The 21,250-nt window shown below is 35.1% G+C and overlaps 1 protein-coding gene across 1 annotated transcript; it reads left to right on the forward strand.

Moving 5' to 3' along the window:
- The first annotated feature begins 6,445 nt into the window (after window positions 1–6,445).
- On the forward strand, window positions 6,446–18,956 carry PSMB1 (proteasome 20S subunit beta 1). Its single transcript, XM_074309273.1, has 6 exons — window positions 6,446–7,565; window positions 11,611–11,718; window positions 13,052–13,133; window positions 16,453–16,582; window positions 18,157–18,263; window positions 18,651–18,956. The coding sequence occupies exons 1-6, from the start codon at window positions 7,444–7,446 to the stop codon at window positions 18,834–18,836; spliced, it is 735 nt and encodes a 244-aa protein (XP_074165374.1). The 5' UTR covers window positions 6,446–7,443; the 3' UTR covers window positions 18,837–18,956.
- Window positions 18,957–21,250: the final 2,294 nt, after the last annotated feature.

Raw genomic sequence — 21,250 nt, forward strand, 5'->3', positions numbered from 1 at the left:
ATCTTTCCTGGAATAGTGGTTTTCAAACTTTTTGTTAGCCACGCCCCTCCTAAAATTTATTCACCAATCCACCTCTTCTTTTCATTAAATAATCAAGCAAACAATTGCCTTTGTAAAGCTTTTATACAAATAAAATTATAAAAATTGCTACACCCTCTTTTTCAAAAAATTAATCAAGCACAAAATTGCTTTAATTCAGGTTTTATACAAATAAAATTAAGCAAATTACTCCTGTACCTACTCTTTTCATAAAATAAACAAAGGGCCTTAGATGAGATTTTATACAAATCGAATTAAGAAATTATTACACTATTACAATTTTTATAACAACCCTAATCTTAATCGTACAAAATCTTTTAACATCTAACTTTCAACCCCAATAGGCCCAAGAAAGCTGTGCTACTGTATCATTCCCTTCTCCAATAAGGGGCCTTCTCTGATTTGGACCCAACTATATTGTTTCCGAAGGCTTCAGTCCCTGTAGGAGCCTAGCTTTTAATGAGACTCTTCCTTTTCCCTCCTCCAACAAAAATATCTATGGTTTCCCCTATTTTATGGAATTAAAAGGCTAATTAATAATGATTTATATAGCACCTGAAGGTTTCAAAGTGATTTACAAAGATCTAATTTTATTATCTTTTTTTTTTTTTTTTTTTAATTAAAGCCTTTTATTTTCAAAATGTATGCATGGATAAATTTTCAACATTGACCCTTACAAAACCTTGTGTTCCAAATTTTCCCCTCCTTCCCTCCTAGATGGCAAGTAATACAAAATATGTTGAACATGTTAAAAAAAAATGTTAAATCCAATATGTGAATAAATAAATAAATAAACCTTTAGTTTATTTGATTAAAAAAAGGAAAGAAGAAAATTGTTAGTGTCAAAATGAAAAAGGCTTGATCCAGTTATGTTTCTTCTGGGATAATATGCCAAAGAGAACTTAAAAGAATGAAAGGGACCCGCATGTACAAAAATGTTTGTGGCAGCCCTTTTTATAGTGGCAAGAAACTGGAAACTGAGTGGATGCCCATCAATTGGAGAATGGCTGAATAAATTATGATATATGAATGCTATGGAATAATATTGTTCTGTAAGAAATGACCAGCAGGATGACTTTGGAGAGGCTTGGAGATGCCCACGTGAATTAATACTAAGTGAAATGGACAACAACAAGACTATACAACGATCAATTCTGATTGATATGGTTCTCTTCAACAAAGAGAGGATTCAAACCAGTTCCATTTGTTCAGTGATGAAGAGAGTCATACATTCAGAGAGAGAACTGTGGAACAGAATGTGGAACCCAACGTAGCATTTTCACTCTCTCTGTTGTTATTTGCTTGCATTTTGTTTTCTTTCTCAGTTTTTCTTTTCCTTCCTTCTTGATATGATTTTTTTTTTTGGCAGCAAGATAACTGCATAAATATGTATACATATATTGGATTTAACATGTATTTCAATGTATTTAACATGTATTGAACTACCTGCCAAGAAAAATCAGATCAAAAAGGAAAAAAAAAAACAGATCTCATTTTATTATCGCAAAAATAATAATAGCTAACAGTAGTGAATATTTATGTCAGACACTATGCTGAGCACTTTACAATTATCTTATTTTATCCTAACAACAACCTAGAGTTACATAGCTACTAAGTATTTTAGGTCATATATGAACTCAGGTCTATCTTAATTCCAGATTGAGTAGTCTGTCTACTACGACACCTCCTCATTTATCTAATATAGCACAAAGACATCATTTCTACACATAAGGTTTTTCTATTAAAAAAACCAACAACAACCAAACATTTAAAATAGGACTCAAAATTTTGACATAACTACCATTACAGTTTATTTGGGGAATAAAACATAGTTTGTGAGATTGCTGATTAGACATTTTGCATTTTACTTTGTTTCTGCATCATCCAAACAATTCACTATGGATATCTGTGGGCAACACAGACAGGCTTGACCCAGTGCTTTTGGTGGTTAACTTATTCAAGAGCACTAGCCCATCAGTCAGTTCCAATTCTATGGACAAAAAACCTAAAGACTTCCTAAACTCACTTCAGTGTAGCCAAGCTTGGACACATTTATCTCAAGATTGATATTTGGTTGCCTTTTAAAAAGGCTGTCAGATTCCAGTCAAAAGCTCATTTGCTTATATCTGTATTCTACATGGCAGTGCTGATAGAGTAGGCAGAAAGATCACAACTTATTCCTTCACCATCTTCATGAAAAATTTGGACAGCTTACCACCTCTCAAATGGAAGATCTGAAGCAAAGAGACAGCCTAAAGCTATTTCTTCTTTTAACTGATATAACATCTCATCCCCTGCTTCTGTCATGGTTGCTAGAGAAAATAAAGAAACCATCCCAAGATTTACCAAAAGCCAAGTTCAAACTAGGCTTAAAAGCTCCTCATTATGGTCAGTCAGATGACAGCTAGATGGTCCAGTGGACAGAATGATGGTCTTGAAGTCACGAAAATCTTATTTCAAATCCAGCTTCAGATTATACTTATATGACCCTGTTACTTAATCCTGTTTTCCTCAGTTTCCTCATCTGGAATATCTTTACCAAAAAAATCCAATCAGATCATAGGCACAACTGAAATCAGTGAACAACAACAACATGATCCATCAGAAAAAAGGGCAAATGCTCAGGCATTGTTCATGGGATATTTCTAATTCAAATTCCATTACATCCAGGTATTTATTGATTGATAAATTCCTTTATATTTTATGTTCTTTAGCTTAGAGGGCCCCCCAATAAGGAAGTCTGGGCTTAAATTGATTTGAGTTATCAAGGTAGGAGGGTTGATGATCCCAGATTGTCAGGATTCTCTATTGGTCTGTTCATACTCAGAAATCTCTAAGAAAGCTAAGAATTGGGCATGTTAAGAGTTCTCTGAAAAGATCTTTATCAGGTGTGGTCCTTAATAAAAACTGAATATACACAAAGGATTCAGAACTATATATAAATATATAAAACAGTTAAATATTCCAGGAAAAATGATGATGTTTAAACCTTTGGGAAATAGTGAGATTACCAAATTTCTATGCAGATGACTTGCAGATCTATAGTATCTATTCCCTATATATCATTATGTTGATTTCAGTATTGCATTACCACTAATTACCTATTGATCATTTCTTTTTAGAAAAATATTTCATTTTTTCAATAAGTAAAACTCCATTTTTTCCCCTTTCTTCCCAAAGTTGAGAATGAAAAAAAAAAAAAAACTTTTACAAACATGTAAAATCAAGCAAAATAAATTTCCACATGGGCCTTTTATACTTTCATGAAAGTAAGAAGTGCTCATTGTTTGAGTCCAGGTGCGAGATAGCAGTCCAGACTTTTGGATGGCAAACCAGATATCCTTGAAGGATAGCTTAATGGAATAAAGATATCAGGCCCAACTCCCTTTCTTTCACACACATTCTCCAAAGTTGTGCAACATCATTCCCAATAGCTGCATTCCTAAGGCAAGGTAGTCTGAGGCCTGGAAAAGTATTGGGGTCTCTCCTACTATTGGAGTTTCTACCAAATTAGAATTCCTAATTATTTCAAAGTTGTGTCTTTACCATATTGTTGTGATGTATAAATTGTTCTCCTAATAATATTCACTTCAATCACATCAATGCAAATAACTTTTCTGAGATTTCCTTGAAATCATCCCCTTCATCATTTGTTATAGCACAATAGTATTTTTTCACATTTATATACCATAATTTCTTCAGCCATTCCCCAATTTATGAGAATTCATATTTTCATTCTTTGCCACCTCAAAAAGAGTTAAAATTTTTGTTACTTAGAGATTTGCTTGTTTGTTTTTTTTGTCTTAGGACTAATCTCTTCGTTAATTTACTTCCATTTTCATCTTCCCTTTCCCCCTATTTCCAATTGAGTGAAATGCCTTTCTATACCTAACTCCATGTCTCTCTCTCTCTCTCTGTATATTCCCTCTTTTTGACCAGTTTAGATTGAGAGGTTCAAGTATCAATTTTTCCTGCTTCACTCCTTTTTTTTTTTTTGAGGCAATTGGGGTTAAGTGACTTGTCTAGGGTCACACAGCTAGGAAATGCTGTCTAAGAATAGATTTGAAGGTCCTCCTGACTTCAGTGCTGATACTCTATCCCCCTAGCTGCCCCTGTTTCACTCCCTTCTTATGGTTTGTATAGATATCTAGTTTTATACTCTGATTAGGTTGACAATTTTCTAATTTTCCTTTCTTTCCCCTCTTTCCATTTTTCTTTTGAGCACTTACAGACATTAACAGAATCACTCACACCCTAATTCATTAGGCTCCGTTTATGACCCTTGCTTATGATAGGGTTCAGGGAAGACAGCATTTTGTCTCCCCATATTTGAAAGCAAGCATTTATTCTTGTTTGGTTCTTTTCATTGCTCATTTGCTTTTACTTTTCTATGGTTTTTCTTAATTCTTGTATGTAAACTTCAAAGTTTCCACACAGCTTTGGTCTTTTCATTAGGAGTAATTGTAAATCCTTTGTTTTTTTTTAAAGGTTCCTTCCCTCACCCCCCACCTCACCCCAGTAAATATATAAATACATATATAAATAAACTGAATATAAATTCAGTTTTTTCTGCTTGATAGTATTGTTTCTTTGATTTGAAAGCTGGATTTTCACTTTGTTGTTCATGGGAATTTTCATTTCTTTCAAGAGATGACTGGTAAATTCTTTAAATGTCTACTTTGCCCTCTAATTCTAGGAGATCTAGGCAGTTATCTTTTGAGAAATCTTGAAAATAAGGCCACAAGAGAGTTCAGTAGATAGAACATTGGCCTTGAAGTCAAGAGGATCTGAATTTAAATTTGATCTCAGAAACTTATTAGCTGTGTGACTCTAATCAAGTCACTTAATCCTGACTGCTTTCAAAAACCAAATAAAGAATTAAAATTGGATGTCTAGGATCTTCTTTTTTTGTTATAGCATTCACTCATTCTTAATTTTTTTCTTTTATTTGTTTTCCAGGTCAGTTTTTTCTCTGAGATATCTTCCATTTTATTCTGTATTTTCAATCCTTTGACTTATTGTCTTCTGGAAATCTTTTATTTAGCTTGTAATTTTCAGGAAGTTTGTTGTTTGGGTGGGGTTTTGCACTTGTGCTAAGCTATTAATTCCTTTCTAATTCTTTGTTTCATAGCACTCATTTCTTTTCCAATTCCCTCCCCGCCAGCATACAGTTAGTTTACTTATTTAAAAACATTTTTAACTTAAAAACAAAAAATCCTTTGCTTCATCTATTCTGGTTGAGTTTTTTGGTCCAAAATTTTTTGTGTGTGTGTGTTTTTCTTTGAAACTTTGCTTGTAGTTTTTTTTTTTTTTGATAGTCATTGTCTTCTGGGTTTGTCTTCGGTATCCCTATCACTGTAATAGCTCTTTATGAAGGGATTCTTTATTTGTCTGTTTGTTTTTCAAATTTACTTTCTGACTTCACACTTAATGTTAGGGCCAGCATCTATATGCTTCTGGAGGGACTGTCTGGACACGTTCTGTCCCTGCTTTCTTGATGTATTGAATATTGTATTTCTCCAGCATCTCAGGGACTGCTCAGGTTTGGAAATGCAAGTTTCCAATATTCTTAAAAATTGTCTGATTCGGTACAAAGCCTGATTGCTGCCTGTTCCTGCAAATTCCTGGTCAATAGTAAGCTATTTCTGGACTCAGCTATTATCAGCCATCTGAAATTCTGTTGGTTCAGAGTAACAGAATTGTAAGTTAGGCTTAGGTCTGAGATTGCAGTCCTGGTTATTCTTCTGTAGGTTTCAGAGCAGGCTAGAAGCTGTATGAGACCCTTTCTTTTCCTGGGATCTGAGCCATATTGCTACTGTTTGTTTCTCATTACTCTGTACATAGGCCCAGTTTCGTGCCTTCCCCATAGAATTGTCTCTTATAGCCATTTTTAAAAGGAGGATGAGAAAAAAATATCAGCAAAAATGATTGACAAAAAAAATTAGATTTTGTATGTGATCTTTACTCATCAATTACCCCTAATACAGAGGGGGCAGGGAGGAGATACCTTCTATTTTCTCTTTGAAGTCAAGTTTGGTCCTTATGATTTTGCACCAATGGAGTAATTTCAAAAACTTTTTAGAACTGGAAGGGAACCCAGAGATCATCTGTTCCCACTCTCCCCTAGTTCTATAAAGGAGAAAGCTGAGGTTCAGAAGAATTAACCAAACCACCCAAGGGAAAATATGATACTTTGTATTTCTTTAAGCTTTTACAAAAGGATAATTTTTTACTAAAAAGATACAGGAAAAACAAAAGCCTTCCTCCCACAAAGCCAAAAGTACACTATCTCCCACCACTTCTGGCCCTGAAGAAAGTTAACATTTTTATCACCCAGTTCACTTCTGGATGTAACATAGCCATCCCACTACTTGTTCTAGAACACAATGTCTTGGCTGCGAGGTTAGTCCATTGCTATGTAATCCTGCACTGATGAAAGCTGATCATTTAACAGGAGTCCTAGATAGATCTGGAGTCAGAGGGCCTGGGCCTAAATTCTGCGTCCTTCCCGGGGAGACCCTGGGCAAGCCGCTCTGGCCCTCATGTCTTCATCCAAAGATGAGGGGTAGGAGGGAGCCTCTCAGTTCCTTAGACAACTTTCCCAAACTGGAAGTTGCCAAGAAGGGGTGGTCTATAGAGTGAGCTTCTCCGTGGGGAAGTTGCCCCTGCAGCAAACTCACCAGATCAAAGGGTCAAGGGATGTCACCCGCAAAGGTCAAGAGAAGGTGGTAGGCCGCAGAGATGGAATCTGAGTCCTGGGCTGCCGTTGTCCAACATCACTTCTCTGCTTGGGCCTCGGGAGGCTTAACGCTTGTGCTTGTTAAGGGTGGGACTGGACCCACCACGTGGAGATCAGTTGTGTTTAATGGATGCTTACTCTATTAATGACTTTTTTTAAACAGCATTTTATTTTTCCAAATACATGTAAAGATATTTTTCAACATTCATTTTGGCCAGGTTTTTTGTTTCAGATTTTTGTGTTCCTTACCTCCCCCCTGCCCACCACGATAGCAAACAATCTGATACAGGTTAATCAGTGATTCTTAAATAAGTTTCACAGAACATGGAGCCGCCAAAACCTTAGGACCACATTTGTTTTTGTTTTGGTGTTGAGTCCAGGGCAAAAGCAGCAACAGGAAGAAGAGCCTTCCTCCACAGCTTCCTCTCTTCTTCCTCCCCAGGGGCTATGCCCCGACTGAGAGGAAGGCGCCCCAGAGAGCCTCTGAACGATAGGGGGCGACCTGAGCGTAGGAGCAGACGATAGAGTGTGGCCCAGATAGAGCGGCTCTGCTGAAAGTGGAGCTGGGCGGGGCGGGATCCGGAAGTGACTTAACTTCCGTCGGAGCGGCCATCTCTCCGTGAGACAGCAACTGCAGGAACAGTTCTTGCGGCCGCTACCTCGCTATGTTGTCCGCTTCCCCTTTCACCGCCATGTACCCGGGGCCCGGGACGGAGCGGGAGCTGGAGCCTCACAGCAGCGCGGGCCCCGTGCAGCGCCGCTTCTCACCATACGTCTTCAACGGAGGGTAAGGGCTCGCCGGGCCTCCCGGGACCGCTTCATTTTCCAGGGGAGGCCGGGCGCGGGACCGGGCATCTCTTCCACTTTCGTTTAGCTCCCAGAGCCCGTATTCCGAGACTCCCGTCTCCGGCCCCTCCCCCCGGGACTTCAGGCCAGCCTGAAAGTGGCTTTTGAATTCAAAAATTTGTGTTCTCCATTTTTGTGTGGAGAAGCTCGTGCCGAGCTTTGTTCGAGAAGAAGTCCTCTGCACCTTCTGTCCCTGCCCCCGCTAAAGAAGTGTCCGGTTGTTCTCTGCCGTGACTGGCAGTGCGGACTTGGAGGTCAGAGACACCTAGATTCAAGCTCCCCCATTCCCAGTCTGCGACTGCAGCGGTGGGAGTTTCCCCGCAGTGGTGCGCGCGGGCTTGGGTCCTCAGCAAAAGTGTGCATCGTTGGTCGAATTTGGTTTCACGAGTTAGCCTGTTTTAAAGAACATGGTATTTTAACAGGAAAAGAATATAGTCAAATTGTAGCGCAGGTTTGGTGTCAGTGCTTTTAAAAGAATTTAAAATAGAATTTTAGAATTGTACTGCAGGATGCGCCAGGCTGACTTTAAAGGAAAGAGTCCTGCTATGTTGGAAGAACCAGTCTTCAAGCCAGAGGGACTTTCGCTGACAAATAGCCGTGTGGCGCCGGGCGAGTTCCTCAGCCAGTGCGCCAGGAGAATTGTAAGGCCAGAAGTTTCGTTGTTAGAGGGAATTCTTCATCTTTGAGCTATACCAATACTAGCTCAGTCAGTCTTTCTTTAAAGTGACTACTATTCCCCTTGCATACAATTTTGTGAATCACATCTGAAGTCTCATAAATAAATGTTTTATGTCTCTATATACACAGACATATTTACAATTTACATCGGGTTAACATAAGTTTGTAAAATCTTTATTCAAACATTTCTGTGAATTCTTACAAGTATCTATTCCCATGTTACAGATGCAGAAAGCCTAAGAAACTGCCATGACCACATGTCTGACAAGAAGGAAACTCATATCTAGGGAGGTTCTCTGACTCAAGTACAGTCCTATTGTACTATAACTCTGTTATATTTAGGGTACATGCATTTAATATGACATAAATCAAAGTGGTGGCTAAGGTTTTCCATCCAAACAAGTTTTTGTGTGTACATTTTTTCATTTTGAATGCCATCAGATAAATACTTTTTCCATCAGAAAAAATAAGTGTATTTAGGTCATTGTGATTTTGGAAATGTTGTAAAGTTTTCCCTTATTTATTTTCTGGTTTATTTATTATTATTCTTTGTATAATTACAATTTTTTGGTACCAACATGATACAATAGAATCCAATACCAAAGGTGACTACATAGACTTTTATTATGAATAATTGTGTGTTTGAAATGAGATATAGAAGGGTCATAGGATTATAGATGTCAAGTTAGAAGGGATGTTAGATGCCATCTAGTTCAACTTTTTCAGCCTTCTCATTTTACAGATGCAGAAAACTAAGGCTGAGCTAATAGTGTCTTAAGTGAAATTTGAACTCGGTGTCTTTGAGATTCTAAATCTTACACACGGTGTGCAGTAGGCTGACAGTTCTCAAACTTTGTAATTTCAGAACTCTCTTATGTTCTTAATTGTGGAAACTTAGCACCTTTTCTCCCTTCCTTCTCCTTAGCTTTTATTCATGTTGTAGGAGAGGTGTTAGTGACACACACACACACACACACACACACACACACGAGTGATATATACTGTATTAGAAATGAAAGCATCTTAGACTAAAGAAAGTAGTTTTGAGCTGGCAGATTCCTTGAAAGGGTTTTGAATTTGTTGGATCATATGCTGCACTGAATTCCATTGCTGATTGCTTCACATAGAACAATAATATTCTATTAAATTTATATACTATATTTTTAAAAATAGCTTTTTATTTTCAAAATATATGCAAAGATAGTTTTCAGCATTCACCTTGGCAAAACCTTGTATGCCAAAATTTTTTTCCCCTACTTTCCCCTCCCTTAGATAGCAAATAATTCAATATATTTTAAACATGTGCAATTCTTTTATGTGGTATTTCCACATTTGTCTTGCACACAAGAAAAATCAGATCAAAAAGGGGGAAAAAAGCAAGCAAACAGTGAAAATACTATGTTGTGATCCATATTCAATCTCCACAGTCCTCTTTTTGAAAGCACATCACTCTCTCCATCACAAGTCTGTTGGAATTGTCCTGAATCACTTCATTGTTAAAAAGAGCAATGTCCATTACATAATCTTGTTGCTGTGTACAGTGTTCTCTTGGTTCTACTCATTTCACTCAGCATCAGTTCATGTAAGTCTCTCCAGGCCTTTCTGTAATCATCCTGATGATTATTTCTTATAGAACAATAATATTCTGTTACATTTATATTCCATAACTTATTCAGCCATTCTCCAACTGATGGACATCCATTCAGTTTCTAGTTCCTTGCCACTACAAAAAAGGACTGCTGCAAACAGGAGTGGGTCCTTTTCCTTTTTGTGTGTGCAGTAGAGGTACTGCAGGATCAATGAGTATTCACAGGTTGATATGCCTTTGGGCATAGTTTCAAATTTCTTTCCAAAATGGTGGGAATCAGTTCACAACTCCACCAACAATGTATTAATATCCCAGTTTTCCCACATCCTCTCCAAGATTTATTATTATTTTTTCCGGTCATCTTAGTCAATCTAAGAAGTGTAGTGGTACCTCAAAGTTGTCTTAATTTTCAGTAGAATACTACTTCTTCTATTTCTTAGCCAGTACTTAACGGTTTTGATGGACTGGTGCTTTACAATATAGTTCTAGATCTGGTACAGGTAGGCCACCTTTGTTTGCATTTTTTTTTTCATTAATTCTTTTTAAATTCTTGATCTTTTTGTTTTAAATATACATTTATGATCAAGATTTTCTAGTTGAACCCTGCTTACATATTGCAAACTTTTTATATACTAAAGTGATTCATTATAAGATATGTCTTTTTTGTTATAAATAAATCAACAGACAACTGGTAGCTTTTTTTGACATAGCCTATCAAGTTTTTCCTTTCTCTTGTCACTAAAGATAAATTTTATTTCTAGGGATGTATTATTTTCCTTAAATATTGATGTATATTCTCCTTAAATATTGCCTTTGCTTTTATTGGCACTTGTGCAAAGGAATCTTGGAAACTGATCAGTCTTTCACCTGAAGTTTACACAGATTAAGTACAGTATTATAATTTATTTTTCAACTACACATACTTCAAACAGAAATCTCTCTGCCTTTCTAAATCATTCATCGTGAATTTTTCCCTGCTCTCACAAGCTCCTAGCTCAGTTGCCATCTTTCCAGTTTTATCTGTCTTCTTCCTTTTAAAACTCATCTTTCATGGTTTCTTTTTAGTACCTTTACACAGTCAGTTTTTACTTTACAATTTCAAGTCCATATCTTCAGCCCTGATCTCTTTTTCAAACATTTTATCTCTCATTGATTTTTGGACATTGTTTGGATGTCCTGGATTCACTTAAGCATTTCAAAGTCAACATATTTAAAACTAATTTTTTCTTTAGAATTCTTCCCCAACTTACCTCCCTTTTCCTCCCATCATTCTTCTTCAACCTGGAGACATTCATGAAGTCCTTTTCTTCCTTTTTACTTGGCCATTCCTTTTTTCCTCTCTTGATCACTCTCATAGTACAAGTCCATACATCTGAACCATTGCAGTCATCTCCTAATGGGTATACAAGTGGTATGGAAGGAAGACTGACAAAAATGACTTCAAGATTTAAGGCTAGACTGAGAAATAGTGGTCTTTGAAGGAGAGGCAGATTTATGTGCATCCTAAGTCTGCAATAAATTTTACTTTTTTAAATTCTAGATGCTGTCAATGTATTCATGTAAAGGAGTTGGCAATTTGGGCTGAGACTTTAAAGAATCCCATAGTTTTTAGAGTCATCTTTCTAGAGCTAATTGAAAACCAGGGAGGGAGAGAGGTTACTTTATAAAGGACAGAGCCTTGGAAATCTAACTGATTTATCTTCTCTCTCTTTTTTTCTAGAACTGTTTTGGCAATTGCTGGAGAAGATTTTTCCATTGTTGCCTCTGACACCCGACTAAGTGAAGGTTTTTCAATTCATACTCGGGATAGCCCCAAATGTTATAAACTGTAAGTAAGTTTCTTGGGACACACAGCATGGATTTATATAACATGTAGGTGATTTTAAGTTTGTGTATTAAGTATTGTGTAATTAAGTATTGTGTCTTTTTAAAACTCTATTAATAAAAATTACTCACATTTATTAGTTTATAAAATACTTTTCTCCCAACCACTTATATATGAAGTAGGTGCAACCTATCTTCCCATAGAAACTTAAATTTTGGTTAATTCCTAAAGTACTGCACAGAAGCCCATTTATTATGTTACTAAACTAACATAAGTTTGAATTTTTAGTTCTTAAAGAAGGGAACATTCAGTGCAGGAAGACAGAGGTAGAATAAGAAGATACAGAATAATTCTTTAGCTACCCTTCCCACATCCTCGTTGTATACCTTTGTTACTTCTTGGTGTCCTCTTCCATTCCCAGTGATCTAGTTCTCTCATGTTGACCTCAGATCCCAATTTAGCACTTTATTTTGACCCATGTTTTTTCTAAAGCACCTGTCTTAAATTTCCTTTCATTTAATGAATTAGAGAAAAACTTCCATTACTTCTTCAGCTGTTAGTAGATCTTAGGAAGTACAAATCTAACATGTCATTACCCAGCAGCTTCCCATTACTTCTGGGATAGTATACCAAATCTCCTTTTTGCCATTTAAAGCACTTTATAATTTGGTTCTAATTCATCCTTCTAGGATAATTATATATTACTTTCTTCAGGCATACTACGATTTAATCAGGTGGTTTGCTTGATATTTTTCAAACAGAACATTCTGTGCATTGGTACAGGCTGTTTACCATGTCTGGGATATTCTCTTTTTAAAATTCTGTGTTTTGGAATCTATAGCTCCTTTCAAGGATTACTTCAAATGCCAACTCTTACAAGAAGTTCTTACTGATTTCCTCATTGGTTACCTTCCTTGTTCCTTAATTTGTATTTAATTGTATTATATCATTTGCATTTTTGTATGTATTTTTTTTCTCCCAGGAGAATGTAAGTTCCTTGATGACTGAGATTTTAATTTTTTTTGTCTTGCATCCCCATAGTCTGTTAAGAGTTCCTGACTTAATAAGTGTTTTTTGAATTGAAGAAAATAATCTGATTAACTTGTTACTAGGATATGAGTGAGAGTCCCTAATCTTCCTGGAGATATTTACATTTTAAAAAGAGCATTTCTATGCAGGCTACCTCTCCTTGCCTCCTTTTTGCTTTTCATACATTCTCTTCCTTCTCTGAATCTTTTCTTTCTCCTTCCCCCTAATTGCTTTCTTTCCCTTTCCTTTCCTTCATTTGTCCTCCCTACAGTGCAAATAATATTATTTTTGAATTTGTATTTTACAGAACAGAGAAAACAGTCATTGGATGCAGTGGTTTTCATGGAGACTGCCTTACACTTACTAAAATTATTGAAGCAAGATTAAAGGTAGATGTCATTGGTAGTCTCACTGATTCAATATGTCCTGTTAGTCTGACAGTTTGACAGACTGTTGTTCTTTGAACACTAGATCCAGTGTTCAAAGATCTCACATCCCTTCCCCTACTAAATGTCATGCAATGATAAATGCGTCAGATATAGTGCACTAAAACACCACCAGTATTGTACAAGAAATACGATTAACAAACGTCTTTGTACCAAATAAGTAGAGTCAGTAATCTTTAATGGGGAGCATACTTAAAGGCAGTTAGGGCAGTGGATAGATTACTGGCCTTGAAGTCAGGGGGACCTGAGTTCAAATTTGACCTCAAATCCTTAATGCTTACTAGCTGTGTGAAACTGGGCAAGTCACTTAAACCCAATTATCTTGAAAAAAACAAAACAACACAAAAAACTTAAACCGACAACAAAAAAGAAGTAGCCTACTGAGGGTACAGAAAGCATGGTAGATATTGGTTTTTTGTTTTTGGTTTCTCTAGAAAATAGTCAAAAATATTTTGCTATGTGAGGCAGCTAAAACACAGGAAATTAGTTTGGTATCCTGGAGAAGAATTCTTGCCCAAATCTTGAGTTTTTGGAATAGAGTAGACTAGGAATCTAAAAGACAGTCACACCTCAATCCTAATGTCACCTAACAGTTTAGTTAGAAGGTAGAATCTTGGCAAGAATTAGATAAAAACCAGTTGAGAATAAGAATAATTTTCAGGATTTTGGTTTTATGAGAAAGAAGGAAAAAAATTTTATTTGCAATAATGTCCAGGATTGATTTTGACCATTGTTATCTAGAATTATCTGCAGTCTAGGTTGCTGCTGTATTAGCTTTATTTCAAGTTGAGGCAACAAAATTCATTTGAGAGAAAAAAATCTGATACAGTCCTTTGGTATTTATTACACAGATTGTATTTTTTTACTTTGTTTTTTGCTTTGTGATACAAATACTTAAAACAATATTAAAGTGCCATTTTTTGACGACTTAGGACAACATATAGATACATAGACTCGAATTGTGGTAATTTATTGTTTTTTAGAAAGCTACAAATTTAGCCTAATGTAAAAAAAAAAAGTACTGATAGCATAGATGATTATTACTATTTAAAATCTTCTGTTTGTTTTGCTTGAGGGTAGAGGCAGAATGGTTACTTTACAGTTTTCTTCTTTTAAGTTTTATAGCTATTTTAAATTTATTTTCCATTATATAACAATTGCCTTCCCCTACTCAGAGATTGAACTTTGTTATGAAACAAAAAATAAGGGTTCAAAAAAAGTAGGCAGTCCTAAAATATCTAGTGTAAGTACTTTTAGATATTAGAGCATGTGGTTTTATATAACACTTGGCATTTGATATCACAATTATAACTAATGGCTATTAGTTTTTCTTTAATTTTTGCATTTTTGAGGTTAAGATCTGCCATTCTCAGGGCAGCGAGGTGGCTCAGTGGATAGAGCACCATCCCTGAATTCAGGAGGACCAGAGTTCAAATCTAGTTTCAGACACCTAACCCTTCCTAGCTGTATAACCCTGGACAAGTCACTTAACCTCAGCATGGGGGGGGGGGGCGGGGGGAAGTATCTGCCATTCTCTTTTTCAGAGACTTAATATTTTAAAAATGATTTGCTGTCGTTATTAGCTTTGATTTTTTGATATTATTGGTAATTTTAATTTGGTAACTTTCTGTCCTTTAGTTATTTAATTTTTGCTGCTTCTCTGAAACATTATGTATGTGTGGGTTGCTGATTTTATTCATAATTTACCACAGTGCTTACATTGCTTTGCACATAGTACAGAACTTAACAAATATTCATTTTTTTTTTTTTTTTCATTTTCATAGTTATTGGTGCAGGATTTTTCTTTCTAGATGGAATTTTTAAATTGTATTCTTTTTCTGCATTGTATTTATTAATTTTTAGTGCCTCTTTGTGATTGTATTATCTCTTAAAAAACACTTGTGTGTGTTTATGAGATTTATCTTGTGATCCATTGTTTCCTATACCTTCTTTGTTCGTTATTTTGTGCCCAATTTTCATTCATTTATTGCCATTTTGTAATTCTGGAGGGAAGCTGTTGCCAAAGCATTTCATTCGTAGTTGTGAGAGTACTTACTGTCTTTGTAAATTATGACATGTTTTTGAAATGAAAAGTTGTGAAGAACATTTTCATCTGTATATACTTTCCCTTCCTTCCTTATTTATTTAATATTTTATTTTTCCCCACTAACATGTAAAACAATTTTTTTTAACATTTGTTTTTGAAACTTTGAATTTCAGTTTCTCTTCCCTTCCATTGAGAAGATACATATGAAGTGTTATCCAAAACATTTCCATATAAGTCTTTTTGTGAAAGTTAAAGTTCTTCCCTCTTTCCTCCAACCTCCCCCCCCAAAAAAAAACACCACTAAAAACAAAAACAAAAACAAAAACATCTCAAGAAAAATAAAGTTAAAAAAACTGGACTTCAATCTGTATTCAAACCCAATCACTAATTTTGAGCTAATCACTAATTTTTCTCTTGGTATGGATAGCATTTTTAATCATAAGTCCTTCACCTATATTTTGAAAAAGTATTTTGATTAATATGTATTTTATTAGTGATTCACAAATTTTTGATGACTGTGAGACTATAATTGTTTGATTTTTGCATCATTTTACATCTCCTAAAATTAGCGATCAGGCATATTTTAAAAACAGGTTATGCTGAACTAAAATCAGTTTTGGAATATTCTGGAGAATTTTGATACTTCAGGTAATAAACGGTAACTATCTAGGGTATTAAAAAGCTAGAACTGGGAATTTATTTAATGATTATATTTTGTCTAGTTCTGTTTTCCAAGGAAACAGCTTAAATGCCAAGGCTGCTACCATGAACTATTCTAGATCTATCTAGAATAAAAGAATGCCTTGTGAACTTCCATTCCCCTGATCCTCCAAATGGTTGACATGTGGCTATGACCTAGTGAGGGTTATGTATTCAGAGCACCGTGATTCTAGAATGTGGTATTCTAGGCCATTTTATGTTGTATGAGTCTTCTCTGCATGCTCATGTGCTAACTTTGAGCCTAGAAAATATGGAAAAATATAATTGCCTTAGAAAATAGAGGCATGCAGAAATTAATTGTTCTCCTATAAGACGCTGGAAATTCAGCACTTTAAAAATGTCTTTATGAAAGAAGTCTGGTAACCTTAATTATAGCATATGATAATTCTCTTTATTATGTTGTTTTATTTAATAATGACAAAATTGTATTGTGTTTGCCTGTCAAAGTTATCCTATATAATAATGTTTCTTTCTGTTTTCATAACTTAATTGCAGATGTATAAACATTCCAATAATAAGGCCATGACCACGGGAGCAATTGCAGCAATGTTGTCTACAATCCTCTATTCTAGACGCTTTTTTCCTTACTATGTTTATAACATCATTGGTGGACTTGATGAAGAAGGTTAGAATTTCTTTCTAGAGAAGAAGGGAGAGTGAATGGTGTTTTTCATTTCTTCAGCAATATGTTGCTAAAAATGAATAGCAGTATTATTAGTCTCAATTTCCTATTATACAGGGAATTAGAAAATATTTTGATATCAGAATACAGGTTCTGAGAAGATTAACATGGCTAGAATTACATAGAGAAGAGTAGAAATAGCTACTTTATATAAAGAATACAAAACTGTAAAGTAATGAATATTTTAAATAATCATCAAAATTTTCCTAACTGAATATTGTCTTTCCAAATAGTCCTCTTGGCATTCTATATTTTTATTCCAGTATTGATCTCAGAACATTTGAAATTTTTTAAGAGTCACTGTTGGTATAAGGGATCTTAGAGTCCAACTCTGTAGTTGGGAGAATTTTGAATATCACACTGAAGGCTTAAGATCACTTCACATGGTTGAGCTTTGATTTCCTCATCCATAAAGTGGACATTATATTTGCTTTATTTAGGAGAAACAGGAAAGAAAGTGTCTTGCAAACCTTTTGATCTTTTTCTCTTTGCCCAGTCCAAATATAAATTGTTTGATTTTACCCTTTGTTTTTCTCCTTTTAATTTCCCTTTGATAATCAATGGTAATAGAAACATTTTGGTAGTAAAGCAAGTAATTTGAAGGAAACAATAAACCAATTAGTTATTACAATAATACTTTTAGTAGTACATAATTTCTTGCTTCCAACATAGTTATAATCATGTTTTATGATTGTGTTGTAGAGTCTGGAATAAAGACTTTGGAATTTGAGGTATAAAAACATTGAACTTTAATTCCTCTAGGATACTCAGTAGAAATTTGATTGAACCTGGTGTGATATTTTGCAAGCAGGGACATTTCTGATTGGTGATAATCAAAATAAGCTTTTTGTGGATTGAGAAGGATAGATAAGAGAGCTAGCTAGCTTGATTGATTAGCACTATTCAGTTTCAAGAATTAATAAAAAGAGGGGTTCTATTTGGAATTTGGAAATGTGGGAAGTACTATGTATTTTTGCAGTATAAAAATTAACTTACATGTAGTCTTATTTCAATTCCTGGTTCATATGCAGTTTTCTGAGAAAAAGCATGTGTGTGTGTGTGTGTGTGTGTGTGTGTGTGTGTGTGTGTGTGTGTGTGTGTCTAGAGGTGTTAACTATTCATTAAAAAGAGTCCATTAAAATTTGGAAATCATGAATATAGAATTCTACGTGGATGCACTAGTTTTCTTATCTAAATTGGCTTTGACTTGGAAAGAATAGGTAATGTGGAGGACACTGAAGAAAAATAGCCTAGGAACTCTTATCTTTATTGTTTTATACTTTCACTTGAAAGAATCTTTGGGATTTTCTCAAAAGATGGTATTATGCAGTAATGACTAGAATTTTTGTAAAAAGTTTTATATATTCTAAGTATAAGCTTTATTAATGGGATATCCCAAGTATTCAAGTCAGATGATAATCTACATTTGAATCTAAGAGTAAATTGTCTTTCATTTTTTTAATGCTTTTCTAGTGTGGAATCAGTGAAAACTTTTTCCTTTTTTTTTTCTTTTTAAGGCAAAGGAGCTGTGTACAGTTTTGATCCTGTAGGATCTTATCAGAGAGACTCCTTCAAGGCTGGAGGATCAGCAAGTGCTATGCTTCAGCCTCTGCTTGATAATCAGGTAACAAATCTGTATGCAGTTTTTTGTCTTGTCCAAAAATACTTTTCTTTTGTTTTCAAGCACATAATATGGATTTCTCAGTTCATTTGAAAGACTTGAGAAATCAAAATCTCTTGCTACTCTGTGAATTTGGTTTAGTTTTATATTTTTTTTTTATTCTGTAAACACCTATTGAACACACACTGTATCTTATAGCATTTTGGGGAGATTTGAAAGGTAGGGGAGGTTTTAAAAGTGTATTAAAATTATTCACTTTTCTTCAGGTGATAAAAATTATGCTTTTAAAACTATCAGGGTTTTTTAAAAACCTTTTTATTTATTTATTTTTAAAATCATTAATAGTACAGCATTCATTAATTACCTATTTGCTTTCTTTCCCCCCCTTAGGTTGGTTTTAAGAATATGCAAAACGTGGAGCATATTCCTCTGTCCTTGGAAAGGGCCATGCAGCTTGTGAAGGATGTGTTTATTTCTGCAGCTGAGAGAGATGTATACACTGGAGACTCACTTAAGATTTGCATTGTTACTAAAGATGGCATTAAAGAAGAGACTGTTCCATTAAGGAAGGATTGATTTGTATACTATTACATTTAATCATTTGGAAAAATTATCTCAATTTTTGCAAGATTTAGTCTGCTTGTAACGTATGACTGATTTGTTCTTAATAAAACATTTTCGAAAAGTTGGAAAGTATCTGGTCTTATGGTTTGCAATTTGGTGATACAAATGATTTATGTAAGAGATTTACTAGACTAAATAGACATTATTGAAAAACATACAGGATGAGTTAGAAAAAAAACAGTTTTGTAGTCCATTTCCTTTACTCCTAAACTGGCAGTCCCCATTCTACATGACTGAACCTAAATCTCATTTTCTTTTATTCTGAGGTCTTTTTCAGGTCCTGTGAACCCAAGTATTGAACAACATCATAGATACCTTTGGTGATAGTGGGGTACCTTTTTTTGCTATGGAGGATTTTGTATGAAAAAATACTTACTGTAGTATCTTTGTTCTATCTCTTGGAAAAGTCTGGGGTAAGACACCTCATGGAGAAAAATGGAGCTAGAAGAAATTTTGAGATATCTTAGAATTGGGAGGGACTATATACATAATCCTGGCTTTCCCAGCTTTCTTGGGACAAGATTGACTTGGAAATAGGGCTTTCATCTTTCTTTTCATAGTCATTTTTGCAATTGGAGATTGATTTTGGTAGCTTTTTAAAAGGTCGTTTACTCTTTCTGCCTTTTATGGAAGACTCTTTTTTAAGTTATCCTAGATGGATGATTCACATAATTTCAGAGTAGGAAAAGATTTAAGAGCGAATCACTTCAATCTATATTTGAACCAGAATTCCCTTTACATTATTCCTGAGGTTTCCTTCCCTTTTCTACTTGATGAAGATTTCCAGATAGGGAATATAGATTAGTCACCCATAATGCTGTCTTAGTGAAGGATAAGTTTAATACTTCACTTTGCATTCATATGCCTAGTTGGCAACTGCAGAGTTATCATACTCTCATATTGATCATAGAATGTTAGCGTTGGAAAGATCTCAGTGGCCATCTAGTTTAACCCATACCCAAAAAAGAATTCCCACTAAATATACCTCATACTGTTTTTGGGCTCTGCTCTTACTTGCTTTGATAAGAAATTGCCAGTTGTTCATAGAAATTGCTAGCCAATCAGCTTTTCTGATCCCAAACCCCTTGGTGTTAAGAGTAAGGAACAATTTCAGCTAATTGAGATAAGAGTCCGGTGGTTGGAAGCAATTGTGGATTTTACCTTGTTTTTCCTATATGTTGTTTTCTTTCCATTTACATGGAAACCCTAATTAAGATTCTTAAAAGCAAAGGAGCATAGTAAAGCAAAATGAATCAGCACAGTTATCATGTCCAAAATACATATCTCTGCCCCTATGTTCACTTCTTTGTCAGGAGGTGGATAATATTATTGGTCTTTTGGAGATACGGTTATTGCTGGATCATTTTTTTTTTTTAAAGTGCTATTTTGCTCACTTTGTTCTGATTCTGTTCTTGTTATCTGATTCTTTGAAGTCATGTCTTTTGTCATTTCTCATGGTACAATAATTTTTATATGCTTCAATTTGTTCAGCCATTTTCAAGTTGTAAAGGGACAGTATAACACCTTAAATTGTAGTTCTTCCTCTTCCTTTCCCTCTATTCCTTCTTTGGATCCTCCCTTGAAGATCAGGAAGTTTGTTTTGCTTATAACTATTCATTTCTTGGTATTCCAACACTCACTGGAGTGTTGGTACTGATTGGAATTAATTCTAACCATATGAAAACTCTCAGGATGCTGCAAGCCAAAAATTGAGACCCAATACCTGTATGCCCTGCCAATCCATTAGAATTGGGCAAAGGATTACAAGAGACTAGAGACAAAAGATTCCAGTGAACATCACTGTTTATCCTTTTAGCTGGACCCTGGTTTGGGTGCTCTCCAGTATTCCAAGAATGGAAGAAATAGATTGAAGCTGGAACTCAGCAAGATGTCAAAAGTGTTCTCATTGTGTGAATAGGATGTGCTAGAGGTGCAACCTTAGAATCCACATCAATTCCACCCAATTCTGTACCATTCAGAGGAAGTTCAAGGAGGATTCCTCTATGATGGAAGAACTTAAACCATCATTAAGAAATGTTTGTTAATGATATCATTACAGAATCCAGAAAGCCTTATGTATCTCCAATAGCTTTGGTGATTAAGAAAAATGGAAGGATTTGAATGCTGTAGCTGAGTTGAGCTTTGAAGTTCCATAAGGTGAAATGAAAAGGAAGTGCATCCCAAGTATGAGGGATGGAGTATATTGAGAGCAAAAGAAGACCAGAGTGTGATTGGAGAGGAATGTGCAAAAATCCTAGAAAGGCATGTTGGGGTTGGGTTATGAAGAGTTTTAAATGTCAAAAAAAAAAAAAAAAGGAATTTGTATTTTATCCCAGAAATAAGTGGAAAATGGTAGAGATTTGTAA

Source organism: Sminthopsis crassicaudata, chromosome 4 (assembly GCF_048593235.1).
Source record: "Sminthopsis crassicaudata isolate SCR6 chromosome 4, ASM4859323v1, whole genome shotgun sequence".
Classification (NCBI taxonomy): Eukaryota; Metazoa; Chordata; class Mammalia; order Dasyuromorphia; family Dasyuridae; genus Sminthopsis; species Sminthopsis crassicaudata.

Coding starts and splice junctions, on each gene's coding strand:
- PSMB1 (XM_074309273.1), top strand. CDS start 7,444: ATGTTGTCCGCTTCCCCTTTCACCGCCATGTACCCGGGGCCCGGGACG. Junction 13,134..16,452: donor TTATTGAAGCAAGATTAAAG/GTAGATGTCATT, acceptor ACTTAATTGCAG/ATGTATAAACATTCCAATAA. Junction 16,583..18,156: donor TGGTGGACTTGATGAAGAAG/GTTAGAATTTCT, acceptor TTTCTTTTTAAG/GCAAAGGAGCTGTGTACAGT.